This window comes from Branchiostoma lanceolatum, chromosome 3, assembly GCF_035083965.1.
Source record: "Branchiostoma lanceolatum isolate klBraLanc5 chromosome 3, klBraLanc5.hap2, whole genome shotgun sequence".
In the NCBI taxonomy this organism is placed as follows: Eukaryota; Metazoa; Chordata; class Leptocardii; order Amphioxiformes; family Branchiostomatidae; genus Branchiostoma; species Branchiostoma lanceolatum.
The window spans coordinates 32,894,946-32,909,482 of record NC_089724.1 but is presented as its reverse complement, the minus strand read 5'-3'; the positions used below and the strand labels follow the sequence as shown (position 1 = coordinate 32,909,482).

Genomic DNA, 14,537 nt, shown 5'->3' with positions numbered 1-14,537 from the left:
CTGATGAAGGTCAAGGGCAACGGATTAAGGGCTAGGGTGACGGATTAAGGGATAAAGTGACAGATTAAGGGTAAGGATGGCGGATTAAGGGAAATGAGTACAGATTATGAGAAAAGGTAACGTATTAAGGACTAAGGTGACGGATTAAGGGTAAGGATGGCGGATTAAGGGAAATTATTACACATTAAGGCAAAGGGTAACGGATTAAGGACCAAGGCGACGGATTAAGAGTAAGGATGGCGGATTAAGGGAAATAATTACAGATTAAGGGAAAGGATTAAGGACTAAGGTGACGAATTAAGGGTAAGAATGGCGGATTAAGGGAAATGAGTACAGATTAAGGCAAAGGGTAACAGAGTAAGGACTAAGAGTTATGATGGCGGATTTAGGGAAATGATTACAGATTAAGGGAAAGGGTAACTTATTAAGGACTAAAGTGACGGATTAAGGGTAATGATGGCGGATTAAGGGAAATAATTGCAGATTGAGGGTAAGGATGGCGGATTAGGGGAAATGATTACACATTAAGGGAAAGTGAAAGGATTAAGGACTAAGGTGCCGGATTAAGGGTAATGATGGCGGATTAAGGAAAATGATTACAGATTTAGGGTAAGGATGGCGGATTAGGGGAAATGATTACAGATTAAGGGAAAGAGTAACGTATTAAGGACTAAAGTGACGGATTAAGGGTAATGATGGCGGATTAAGGGAAATTATTACAGATTGAGGGTAAGGATGGCGGATTAGGGGAAATGATAACAGATTACAGGAAAGTGAAAGGATTAAGGACTAAGGTGCCGGATTAAGGGTAATGATGGCGGATTAAGGGAAGTGATTACAGATTGAGGGTAAGGATGGCGGATTAGGGGAAATGATTACAGATTAAGGGAAAGGGTGACGGATTAAGGACTAAGGTGATGGATTAAGGGTAAGGATGGCGGATTAAGGGAAATGATTACAGATTAATGGCAAGGATGACGGATTAAGTGGAACAATTACAGATTAAGTAAAAGGGTGACGGATTAAGGATTGTGGTGACGGATTAAGGGCGAAGGTCACGGATTAAGGGCTATGGTGACGGTTTAAGGGTGATGGTGAGAGAACTATGATGACGGGATAAGGGCCACGCTGAGGGATTAAAGGATTTCGTGACAGATAAAGGGCAATGGTGACAGACTAGGGTCTCTGGTGACGGTTTAAGGGTTATGCTGACGGTTTAATGTTTAAGATAACGGATTAAGGGCAAGAGTGACGGATTCACTTCACAAATCACCTTGCAGCGCAGATGACAGCTTCTTCAAATTATGTACATCTTTGTCTAAGCTCCCTGCACACCATATTGCATGGTAATGTATCGCTACTGTATTCTGCAATCCTGTTTGAAAGATTTCTTAACAAAAACGCCTCTGCAGTTCCGGAGCAAGCTGGTAAGGGACCCGAACTTACACCACGTCTTTCTTACATGAAATTCAAAAGTGGGGTAATTATGCACAAGGTTTCAGTGAAAATGTTCTTTTCAACTGAAGGTACCAACGGAAAAGTACATTCTCCCAAGGGGGTGGGTTTTACAAAAACATTCCATTTCAGAACAGTCAGATTTTGCAGGGGATGGAGATGAATTGAAATATGACGTATTTCAACTATTTACTTTACAACTGTTACCTTTCTAGTTATGTTCATTTCCCCCCACATTAGTTACACTGAAACGCAAACCTGTTCATATTTGCTGAACAAGCTAATATTTATCTCTAGTTTGTATCTGAAACGTTAACCAGACACAAATGTCTGCTGACCATTGGCAAGAATGAACAAATTGAAAGTTATAAATTTCCTAGATCATAACGGTGTAGAAGGGCAGTTCGGCTGGATAATTCTTATTGTCATGCAAATGCGATGATATGTCAAGCCACGATAGGAGGATAACTGACGTTCAAACTAGTGAGAAACAGGAATTTTCCAATTTGTACTTACCAAAGGGCAGTCCCTCTAAATGATGATTCGACTCCCTACCAACTTTACAAGGGGGAGGGGGGCGACGAATATTGCATGCACGAAGAAGACAACTTCCCAATTCCGCGCGTTTGAGTGTACACTGAATTCCCTTCGACTCTCAAGTCACTAAAAATCACTGGTCGACCATGGTAGACTCTGACGATGCCATGTTAAGCACAGAGAGTGATGAAACGCCGTTCTTGTCTGTGCTGTTCACCGACAAAACCGTTTTTCGCGCCTGACGTCATGACACGCAGTGTCTTGTGGGAGATCGGACACGAATCCGTGTTTTGTATACGTCAGGATTTGTCGGAATTGTCGGATCAGAGGTGCATCGGATTCAATCGGAAACGTTCCGTATCTGCTATGATGCACAATTGCGGATCCGCTGGATTTATACTTATGACATACTTATGACATTCTCTTCCATTACAGGATATCTTTAATTATCTTTCCCTCGACCGCTTGCTATTTTGTATCTGAAACGTTAACCAGACACAAATGTCTGCTGACCATTGGCAAGAATGAACAAATTGAAAGTTATAAATTTCCTAGATCATAACGGTGTAGAAGGGCAGTTCGGCTGGATAATTCTTATTGTCATGCAAATGCGATGATATGTCAAGCCACGATAGGAGGATAACTGACGTTCAAACTAGTGAGAAACAGGAATTTTCCAATTTGTACTTACCAAAGGGCAGTCCCTCTAAATGATGATTCGACTCCCTACCAACTTTACAAGGGGGAGGGGGGCGACGAATATTGCATGCACGAAGAAGACAACTTCCCAATTCCGCGCGTTTGAGTGTACACTGAATTCCCTTCGACTCTCAAGTCACTAAAAATCACTGGTCGACCATGGTAGACTCTGACGATGCCATGTTAAGCACAGAGAGTGATGAAACGCCGTTCTTGTCTGTGCTGTTCACCGACAAAACCGTTTTTCGCGCCTGACGTCATGACACGCAGTGTCTTGTGGGAGATCGGACACGAATCCGTGTTTTGTATACGTCAGGATTTGTCGGAATTGTCGGATCAGAGGTGCATCGGATTCAATCGGAAACGTTCCGTATCTGCTATGATGCACAATTGCGGATCCGCTGGATTTTTCAGGATCTGAGATCATGCCGTGCAGTGTGTATTTGTTGGTTAGGATCCGATGCAACTACCGACAAACAAACAATCCGATTATCTCTGCCATATTGACAAATATCTATAAACGAAGGATCCGCGCAAATATCCTCAGGTATCCGAGGCGCATCACGGATCCAGACGTATACGGCGTCGGAATTGCCGGATCTGAGGTGTACCTGGTATTTGTCTGAATTTGCTCCGAAACGTTCCATATCTGTACCCGAAACGTATGAAGGATCCAGGCGTATACGGCGCCTGAATTGTCTGATCTGAGGTGCATCGGATCCAATCGGAAACGTTCCGTATCTGCTATGACGCGCAATTCCGGATCTGCTGGATTCGTCAGGAAATGAGATCATGCCGTGCCGTGTATATTTATTCGTCAGGATCCGAAGCAACTACCGACATACCAACAATCCGAACATTCCAAATATAAAAAAAACGAGGGATCCCGCAAATATCTTCGGGTATCCGAGGCGCATCACGGATCCAGAGGAATACGGCGTCGGAATTGGTCGGATCTGCGGGCAACTCAGTATCCGAGCAGTGAACTGGGATTTTTCCGGATTCGCTCGGAAACGCCATGAGGCCCGATTCCGGATCCGTCGGATCCGTCAGGATACCTGGCCATTTCGTGCAGTACACTCCCTCGTATACTCAACCTACTTGATCAATTTTACGGTGTTGTCTGTCTGCTACCAATTGGCAAGAAAGGACGCAAGATAATTTTCTAAATATTACAATATCAATATTCCGTCTTTATTTGTGTCTTCTCTACAGCAGCTCCTGCGATGAACATCTTACAGCTAATCTAAATTAGTTTTGACGACCATCAATTTGTAAAACATCAACAGCCGTACATCGACGATGGCAAATCTACTAGGGTGGTTTTGTAATGGTTCATTATTGTCGTCGTTAGTATATTAGCATAGTGAGTGACTATATGCCTGTGCTTAGCCCGTGATAGAGCATGAATGTACGATAAAGGTTATTATCATTACTAAAGGGCAAATGTACATGTGATCCTGGGGGAAAGTCAAGGTTTTTAGTGATTGATATATAGATTTGCCTCTCGTTGGATGGATACAAACTTCTGCCACATTTTTCCGCGTCTACTCGTCTCGAATCTAAAAACATGTCTTTTTACGGCAAGTGGGTACAGTCTATGAAGGAGTAAAGAACCACAGTTGAGACTGATTTTAGCATAGCCAGTTTCATGACATAGCCATGGTCAGTCCGTCTTAAAAGTTCCCCGTGCCCAGTGTACGGAAAGCCTTGTCGCTGTGTCCTTTCTTTATCCTTCAATCTTCCAAGCTGTAGCTGAAAGAACTCGGATTCATCCGTTGGCTACATGTGAAGCATATTATATTTTTTCATTTAATAATCCTGACATTGAGAAACAGCTGTGACATATGGATCTATATTTTTGCGACATCCAGAACGTTTATTTCAAACATCGATAAACAGCTGCAAAAATGAATACAAACTAGCGCCTTTTCCACACACCCTAACCAATATAATTCGACCCCGCTATGAAAAGGCCGTACCCGCAAGGCGTTGCCAAAAAGTAATTCCCTCGGGAATGCGTTCGCGGAAATCCTAGAATATTTGGCAAACCGAAAGCAGTACTATACAATAGGCTCCGCCCCTGAGGCGTCGCCAAAAACTAGACATTCTCACGGTGGGCCCCGAAACATTCTCCGGGCAAGCCTGAGATAACAGGTACATCAGTGTAATTGTAGTGACGCCACACAGAGCGGCGACTTAATGCTGAAGCATTAATGCATTAAAGTATCCAGTTCTATATTTGATGGTGGTACAATTCCTTCATCTGAGCAGAGCTTTCAACAGAACAGACTGAAAACATATTCCACGTCCACCCCTGATTAGTGAATGGGAAGTCTGAAGTGGTCCATATTGTTGATCTCTTACTTGTAGACAATCAAGAGATGCGAGCGAACGCATCTTTATTAACTACAGTGGCATTCTCACAATGTGTTTTCTTCATGTATGACGTTTCTTCAGATAGCACATTCAACCTTGTTCGGGCTGATAATAATATCTGTTCTGCTACAAGTCAGGACTCGCTTGGCTTCCTGTACACCTGATATCGCTCCTTGGATTATCACTATAAACAATGGAGGTCGTACGTCGCTATATTCCCATCTAACTGGGCCACTCACTTCATTCCTGAGAAAATGGCTGGTACTGTACAATGGCTAGCCGAGTTAGTCTCCAAGCAGACCTACGGGTTGGCAAAGACCGTATCCAACAGGCAAAAGGAGTTTTCATAGCCAACCCAAGGTCTGCTACAACTCAAACAGGGCGGAGCATTTCTATTCAATAAAGGTGCCGCTGCCCCTCCTCGTTGTAATGCTAACAGCCGTACGAATGTCCGGGGTACTAATCTTTTTATGACCAAGCCCAGTCACCCGCGCACGTCCCAATGGGAGGTTCGCGCCTTGGTTGAGCCTAGTAAAAAGCTCTCACAATAGCAGTTTCTTTCACCCATCGGCGATGTTTGTGGCATCATGGAAAACCGTTCTTACAAAAACATTCGTAGACAATGTTTACTGTTTCGGGTTCAAGCCACTATTACTAGAGATTAACTGCAAGATTCCACGTAACCACATGGCGGGAATTGCCCTTACAGTTCCGACGTAACTGGTCAAAATTGATCGCATTTTGTGACGATTGAAGCAGTTTTGGTAGCGATCTTCGTAACAGATTGATTTTGAAAAAGAGACCAAGTCCTTTCTGTTGGCAACATTAAGTTTATTTTTCCTGGGAAGTTTAATTTTCGCGGTACAGCCCTGCCCAAGTGAACGGCCTCTCAGTCGCGGCCTGGAGGTGTCAGCCCGGCATGGCGCCGCACGCCCGTCCGGACAGAGAGTAATAAACTCACTTACAGAAGCACAGTTTGATTAGGTAACAATTAGATGTTAATAGCCTTTGTTCAGACCGACTTGTTCCAGACCTTAGATTGCACTATAAGCTCCTTCTTCCAGTTGGATACGGTCTTTGCAATCTATTGGGTCTGGTTGGAGACTAAGCCGAGTCCGTCCGGGAGAGTTTTCACATCTCTGGGCCGACTTTGCAAACATTTCTTGTCCTCTGTGTGACTTTCCTCCGGACATGTGTCATATTCAAGCGTTCCCGAAACCTGCCTCCTTACCCGGCAGGACGTGTGCCCGTTCTCGGGCACCTCCTCGCCTTGAGCCGAGCGCCTCACTTCAAGCTGACGGCGTGGAGGCGGCAGTACGGGGACGTCTTCACCGTCAGGATGGGGATGGAAGATGTGGTGGTTCTTAACGGCTACACTGCCGTCAAGGACGCGCTCGTGGATAGGGCCGAGCTGTTCGCTTCCATGCCGCCAATCTACCTGCTTGATGCGATAACTGATTCGGGAAAAGGTAGGCTTCTATTCACTATATGCTTTCTTGACAATAGTCGTACGACAACTTTCTGTATCTGTATCTGTATAGCCGGTATAACCGCGCCCTTCGGCGTAACACACCAGCTTCGCAGGCACGCGGCGCGACAGCAGCTGGTTGTATTACACTGAACGGCCTGTCACACCTAACTTTTGCACATCTGACTGCAATCGTTCTTTGAAGCTATTTAGTGAAGGTGTTCCTACAGCATCTGATGACAACGAGTTCCATTCTACTATGGTTCTCGGGAAATACGAATTTTTGAACACATCAATCCTTGGTTGATAACTCTGGTACTTAAAGGCATGACTATTTCTTGTCCTTTTCTGGGCTGGTATTAGATAATTATCAGTCGGTACATCCACAAGTTTATTAGTCATTTTGTACATTATGCAAAGCCTGGATATTTATCTCCATGAAAAAAGGCTTTTTCATGGAGATACTGTTTTGCTTGCGTTTGGTGTTTGTGTGTATGTATGCGTCACCGGACGCTTAAAGTCACCATAACTGTAGAACCTGTACATGGATTGTAATGATTTTTGATATGTGGGTGGGTGTTAGGAGGAGGAAGGTCAAGGTCGATTTTGGGCCCCCTGGCATGTGTGACTGGAACTGCAATGGCGTATTTGTTAAAATCTTCAATGTAGAAGAACTGAAGAGTGGATCGACAGATCGTCATGTTCTTTGGTACACAGGTAGGTTAGACCAAGTTGTACACACTTAAGTGCAAACTATGCAAATGAGTCCGAATTTGCATAAGTAAGGAGGTAAATCGTTTGCATGGGTGTCGTCGGATGCTTAAAGTCAGCATAACTGTAGAACGTGTAGATGGATTGTAATGATATTTGGTATGTGGGTATGCGCTGAGAGGAGAATGGTCGATTTTGGGCCCCCTGGTTTGTGTCCCTGGAACTGCAATGGCCTATTTGTAAAAATGTTCTAAAGGGGTATAACTGAAGAGAGGAACAACAGATTTTCATGTTATTTGGTACGCAGGTAGGTTGGACAGAGATGTACACACTGAAGTGCAAATCATGCGAAGTTAGTGTGTTTGCGTGTGTGTGCGCGTGTGTGTATGTTTGTGTCACCGTGTGTGTATGTATGTGTCACCGGACGCTTAAAATCAGCATAACTGAAGAACGTGTGGATGGATTGAAATGATATTTGGTATGTGGGTAGGTGCTGGAAGGACAAAGGTCAAGGTCGATTTTGGGCCCCCTGGTATGTGTCACTGGAACTGCAATGGCGTGTTTGTAAATATTTTGCAAGGAGAATAACTGAAGAAAGGAGCGACAGATTTTCATGTTATTTGATATGCAGGTAGGTTGGACAGAGATGTACAAACTGAAGTGCTAATTATGCAAATTCATACTGAATTTGCATAAGTAATGAGGAATATCTACTCTATTGTGGGCTTTGAGGTCGCACCATCTGTTGGTCTCTTATCTAGGTCAGTAGCTATTTATAGCCACTTCTCCCCTTGCCCGGCCAGTGTGGGTCATACCATTGAGCGATATAGAATGGGGGGAACTGGTTTAATAAAAAAACAAAGTTTCATGGAGATTTGGGGTCCTAAGACTCTTGTTTTCTTCTGTCTTCAAGTGACTTCCACTGTAGATCTGTTTTCATTTTAGTGACACTAGCACCCTTGTCATAGTTGTTCGTGCAGAACCTGGCAGCTTGGTTCTGCACCCTCTCCGGTTTATCCTTGTCTTTCTTTGTGTATGGATCCCATACTGTTGCAGCATATTCAAGGTTTGGTCTTACTAGAGACGTGTATGCAAGTGCTTTTACCTTTGCTGGGCATGCCCACAAATTACGTTTGATCACTCCCAACGTATGCTTAGCCTTAGTTGTTACTTTGTTAATATGGGTACCCCACTTCAGTCCAGTTGTTAATGTAACGACTAGGTATGGGTGGCTTTTTTGTTGTTGCTAGAGCCTGTCCACAGAACTGGTAGGTGGTTACAACTTGGGTCCGTTTGTTTGTTATGTGCATGATGTAACATTTTTCCGGATTAAACTGCATAAGCCATTTGCTTTGCCATTCCTCGAGGGCGTTCAGATCTGCTTGCAGGAGTTGTGAGTCATTCTGTGTAGATAACTCTACATATAACAGGCAGTCGTCGGCAAATAACCTCACATTTGAATCAAGCTGGTCTGGCAAGTCATTTATGTACAAGAGGAAGAGTAATAGTCCCAAAACAGTTCCTTGAGGGACGCCTGACGCAACTCTAACTGGAGCTGAGGCCTTCCCTTCTACCACAACCGTCTGTTCCCTATCGGTCAAGAAAGCCTTTAACCAACTTAGTGTAGTGCCTTGAATTCTAGTGTACTCCATTTTTGAGATGAGTCTACTATGTGGAACTTTATCGAAGGCTTTAGTAAAATCAAGCATTGCTAGATCCATCTGTGTTTTACTGTTCAGTGCACCCGCTATGTCATGAACTGTTAATATAAGCTGTGTTTTTGTGGATCGCTTTGCTCTGAATCCATGTTGATAGTCCGTCAAAATGTTGTAACTTTCTAAGTGCTTCATGACATGGCTGTGAATAATGTGTTCGAGTAGTTTGCAGGATATACAGGTCTGCTGAAGCAGGTCTGTAGTTGCTGGGGATCACCCTATCTCCCCCTTTTAAAAATGACACATATATTTGCTTCCCTCCAGTCTTTGGGGATTTCTCCTGTGTCTAACGAGTGTTCGAAAATATTGGTTAACACAGGTGCTATTTCGGTGGCTGTCATTTTGAGGAACCGAGGTGATATTTGGTCTGGTCCAGATGCTTTAGATGGATTATGACCTTGAAGCATTTTCTCGACGCCATTGGGAGAGATCTCTATGTGCTCCATGGGAAGGGGTACAGGGCTGTCCGAGAGATGGCATACCTGTGGTGTCTTCCTCCGTAAATACACTTTTAAATTGTGAACTGAGTGCCTCTGCTTTTTTTCTCGCTATCACTGATAATGGAATTCCCAGTCTTTAGAGGGGCTACCCCGACAAGGTCTCTCATTAAGCCTTTTATGCACGACCAGAATGTTTTGAGTTTGTCAGTTATAGCTTACCCTACTATGTCTGCCACATAATTTGAATGTGCTGCTCTTATGCTTTTCTGTACCCCCCTTTTGACTCTTTTGTATTTGTTCATGTCTTCATCTCGCCCTGTTCTCTTAGCTTTATTGTAGAGACGTTGTTTCTTGCGACAATGCCTTCTTAAGTTTCTGTTGAACCAAGGCAGCTTGTATCTGCTTGATGTTGTTTTACTAGGGATGTACTTGTTCATCGTGTGCTTCATTTTGTCTTTAAAATCGTCCCACTTCTGTGCCACGGACATGTCCTGAGTTCATTTGGTAAAGTTTGTTGCATAGTCCCTAAGGTCACCCTTAATGGCCGGTCCATCAGCTATGTTTGACATTACTGATGATTATTTCCATTCAGTAAATTCATTTGACACACTGAGCTCTAGTACAAGCTTGATAGACGGCACTCCTATGGCTACATCCACCCCACTTAGATCTAAGCAGGGTAACCCTAACATGAAAGGTCATGGTCGCAAAAAGACCAATAGTAAACTTCTGCTGGTAAACTGTCAGAGCGTTCGAAACAAAAAAGCTGAACTGGCGACTGTAATTGACACCTACAAACCAGATATAATAGCAGGCACAGAGTCATGGCTCAATCAAGACATAGCAATCAGTGAGATATTCCCTGACAACTACATAGCACACCGCAAAGACAGACAAACTGGCCCTGGAGGTGGTGTATTTCAGGTTTCAAACAGAAAATTAGGACAGTCGTGGACGCGTTGTCAGCTGTCATGTGACAGAAGACGCCTTGTCGTCGTCTATCATAGCGTCGCTGAAAATCGCACGTCGTATGTAACTACAGTGTGATCTATACTGTCTAACTGAATTTCGTCAACATAGTGTCCTCTCGGCAGCATGTCTTAAAATAAATACAAAACTCGATTTGTATGATACCACGTTACACGCAACCTCCTTTATCAGCGCTGAAACCCGCTCGGGAAATGTTCGGCAAACCCCCCCCCCCCCCCGGTCTCAGCTCTGATCTTTTGAACGGAGATTTTGGATTCTGGGGGCGTCACTGACAGTTGCCCATAAATAACTAATGAGCTAGCCTTATTTGGCACAAAAAGTCGTTAGTTGCTCATGAATGATTAAGTAGCCATGTAAGACGTAAGCTGATTAGCTGATAGCTTCCCAGCGTCCTTTACGGCTTTGCTCTAGATGAACTTAGGCAAACCCTCTGATTGGCTGAAAGCTGTTTGGTGGTGACGTCGCCAGAACCGTGTTCAGGGGCTCAGAAGGGCAGGGCCGCTATGGGAGGAAACGAACATATCGGGTCTGCTGGGAGGATGATTACACGTTGAAGACATGTTCTTTGTTGCTGTAGACATAGGTGTTGCACGCTGGGGGACCGGGTTCAAACAGAGGAAGGGGTTTGCCACCACCGCCCTGAGGAACCTGGGCATGAAGGTCGGACGTGGCAGCATCGAGGAGAAGGTCAGAGAGGAAGCGGACTGTCTCCGGAACAGGGTAAGATGCAACCAATAAAACTAAGGACGAACAATGTAGGATCCATCAGCTCGAATATCTGTTATCGGATTATATTGCAATTACTGATGGCTTTCGTAAGCCATAATATTATGCCTTTTTAGTCCTAATCCGTAGGCAGCCGCCCAAAATCAGCGTAATTCGTAATCAGCGCATTAGCCGTAACACGTAACTAGTCGCTTTCATTCCACGCACAGCGTTTTCAGTTGCCTCTATGCAACGTAAAATGCAATCCATAAATTACTAGTATAGTCACACGTCGGCTGATTCTAGATTCCAGAATGGTCCAATCCATACAAGTTTTAAATATCTAGTAATCTGTTTGCAGTGCGACGTATAAATTTATACTGTATAATGTATATACATGATTACATTTTTTATGTTAGAAGGCATGTGTTATTACGATGCATATATGGCTGCTAAGACCAGTGCAGTTTTCTACGTTTTCTGAATGCCTCGTAGGGGTTTCAGTTGCAATACGTTATGCTCAAAAGTTACGAAAAAGTTGTTCCGAAAGTTGTTTATGTGGGCGGAAAATTACATATAAGGTGGCCAGGGGTAACTGGTTAAAAGAGATATCTTTCACAGAAATAGTGCATTCTAAAAGAGCGTACGTCAGGGTACCATGTTGTCATTGGTGGAGCTAAGAGCTTTGACATTGTACAATGGGACCGTAACCGTACTTCCTTCAAACGCTAGCTTCCTTGCCGTGGAGTTGGGAGAACGTCAACGTATGTGATAGTATAAGTCCCTTTATAGCGTCACATTATTATTTCGAAATACACGAAAATAGAAATTCCCACCATCAAAGATCTTCATTCATAAGCAAGCGGTGGTGTTCATAGGGCTCAAATGTGGCCTCCCATGTCAGATGTGGAAGCTCGTAGTTCAATAGTGCCCCAGCTTTGAAGCAATAGTTCTGCCGCTAGGCGTGTGCCTTTTGACTCAGAATCTTAATCTTAGAGTGAATCGTAGAGTTGCTGCCTAAATTTAGCGTCAGTCGTCACATGTAGGCTAGGCCGTGCTCCGGAATTTAGCGTCGAGCGTTGTCGGCACGCCCCCATGTTTTCATAATTTATTGGAATTTTTAAAAAAATGGCGAGGGTATGCGTTCTACGAACTATAGTGTCATGATACGTCTGACCAACACCTTTCGGGACTGTTTCCATCTTGACAAACATCATTTTACATAACAATAATTTTTATTCAGGTTGTAGAAATCAACGGAAAGCCCTTTGACATCACTTATGACGTCACCTTGGCAGTTGCAAACGTCATCTGCTCCATGGCGTTCGGGAAGCGGTACGACTACGAGGATGAAACGTTCCGAGAGCTGAGAGAGGCGGTTGTCACGGTGCTGGCTGGGGTTGGAGCAGGGCAGATCATCAACGTTTTCCCATTGCTACGGTTTGTTCCTATCGGTAGGTCAAACTGCCCTTTGCACAACATTTTCTACAGCTCCATAAATAGATCTCTAGGTCGTAGGAAGACTTAGAAGAATTAGTTTATGTTTATAATAAACAACTTTGCTGGAATTTACCTGGCCGACGTTATGGTAACTTCTCAGCTAGCTTCCTCGGGAAAAGCTAAGTCACGTTTGGGACGGCATCATTGCCACAGCGCCGCCATGCGGCAAAGACCAGTATAGTCAATTCGCGGCGATGGGGAAAGTTGCTGAGAAGTCACCTCTATGGCTATTTCATCACAAGCAAAAACTTGTTATTTATGAGTTATCATTACATGCATATCTTCAGTGAATAGAGCCGGCAACAATGTACTGGAGGCGTGCTACAAGGTCCGCAATGTGATTAGCGAGGAGATATCTCGCCATCGGGAACACCTAGATTGCGAGAACCCGCGAGACTTCCTCGACTTCTGCCTGCTGGAGCTTGAACAGCAGGAAAGGGTGGACGGTCTGACAGAGGAGAATGTTCTGTACGTGACCGGGGATCTTTTCGTCGCCGGAACGGACACAGTCACCAACACACTGATGTGGAGTCTTCTCTACATGACTTTGAACCCCGACATCCAAGATAAGGTACTTCTGAGGAGTTTGGCTCATTCGAAACGTTTCAGTGTTTAACGTTACCTTTGTCAGGCTTCAGAGCGCTGAATCGCGAGATAGTATTCGCTTTTCTTGTGAGTATAAGAAGTCTCACATCGGTGCAATACCATCCACACAGGCACAGCAGGAGCTTGATGCCGTTGTTGGTGAGGGTCTGCCCACCCTGTCCCACCGTGCCCAGCTGCCCTACGTGAATGCCTGTCTGCTGGAGGTCATGAGGATCCGCACTGTACTCCCACAGGATGTAACAGTACAGGGATATGACATTCCGCAGGGAACCCAGGTATGACTAGTTACATATAATAATAAGATTACAAACCGTTTTGTAACTTAAATTGCAGAATGACTCCTCCTCCTAAAGGTAGCTTAGTGTTAAATGTGTACTCAAGTGACCTCTATCATTCAATTCTCGGGATATTGTGTTTGTGGCCTCATTTTCTCTTTGTTTGGCCCAGATGCTGATGAACCTGTACTCCCTCCATATGGACCCCGCCTACTGGCCTGATCCGGACCGGTTTGACCCCGAAAGGTTTCTGGACGCGGAAGGGAACGTCGTCAACAAGCCTGAGTCCTTCATGCCATTTTCAGGAGGTAATTATCAGGATTAGACATATTACTATCGTACATATTTCATAAAATTAATGACTACATACTTTCTATTCCATTCCATTCTATCCTATTCTACATTTGTCTGATCTTACTACTCGGCATTCTGCATTTCCAGGCCGACGCGTGTGTCTCGGTGAGCAGCTGGCCAGGATGGAACTTTTCCTGTTCTTCTCGACCCTGCTCAAGTCGTTCACCATCAAGACGTCGGAGGGCGCTCCTCCTCCAAACGCTGACGGCGTCTTTGGTCTGTCGTTGACGCCGCATCCGTTCCAGCTCTGTGCGATGCCGCGTTAGTTTCATATCTACCGTGGCCGACAGGTACAATGAGCAACACACACCTATTTTGTCGGCCACGGTACATACACATAGGTCCAACGACGTAACCCTCGGGACCATTACTAGTTATGCCAACATCCTTTAAGTGGATATGTGTGGCCATCGTTTAAGGGTGAATTTGTGGAGTCACACAAATAAAAAAACGTCGGCTTAAACACATCTCAAAACAGGCACAACTACACTCGGCACTAAAAGTTTAGAAATTTAAATTTGGTCGATCATTTCTCCGTTGTTTCGTGATCAATTTCAATGATTTATATATCATTGAAAAGCTTGTGTGATTTTCTTTCCTATGATACCAAGCTTATTATGGTTTTAGATTAATGGAACGAGCACCAGGCCTGCTTATGCGAGCAGGTCACATAAAAAAATGCCCAGATTACCCTACTAAAGTC

The 14,537-nt window shown here is 44.3% G+C and overlaps 1 protein-coding gene across 1 annotated transcript; it reads left to right on the top strand.

Annotated features, from left to right (window-relative positions):
• The first annotated feature begins 5,324 nt into the window (after positions 1-5,324).
• On the top strand, positions 5,325-14,100 carry LOC136429562 (cytochrome P450 2U1-like). The gene is made up of 8 exons (XM_066419396.1): positions 5,325-5,331; positions 6,309-6,539; positions 10,972-11,114; positions 12,343-12,553; positions 12,887-13,170; positions 13,316-13,480; positions 13,653-13,788; positions 13,922-14,100. The coding sequence occupies exons 1-8, from the start codon at positions 5,325-5,327 to the stop codon at positions 14,098-14,100; spliced, it is 1,356 nt and encodes a 451-aa protein (XP_066275493.1).
• Positions 14,101-14,537: the final 437 nt, after the last annotated feature.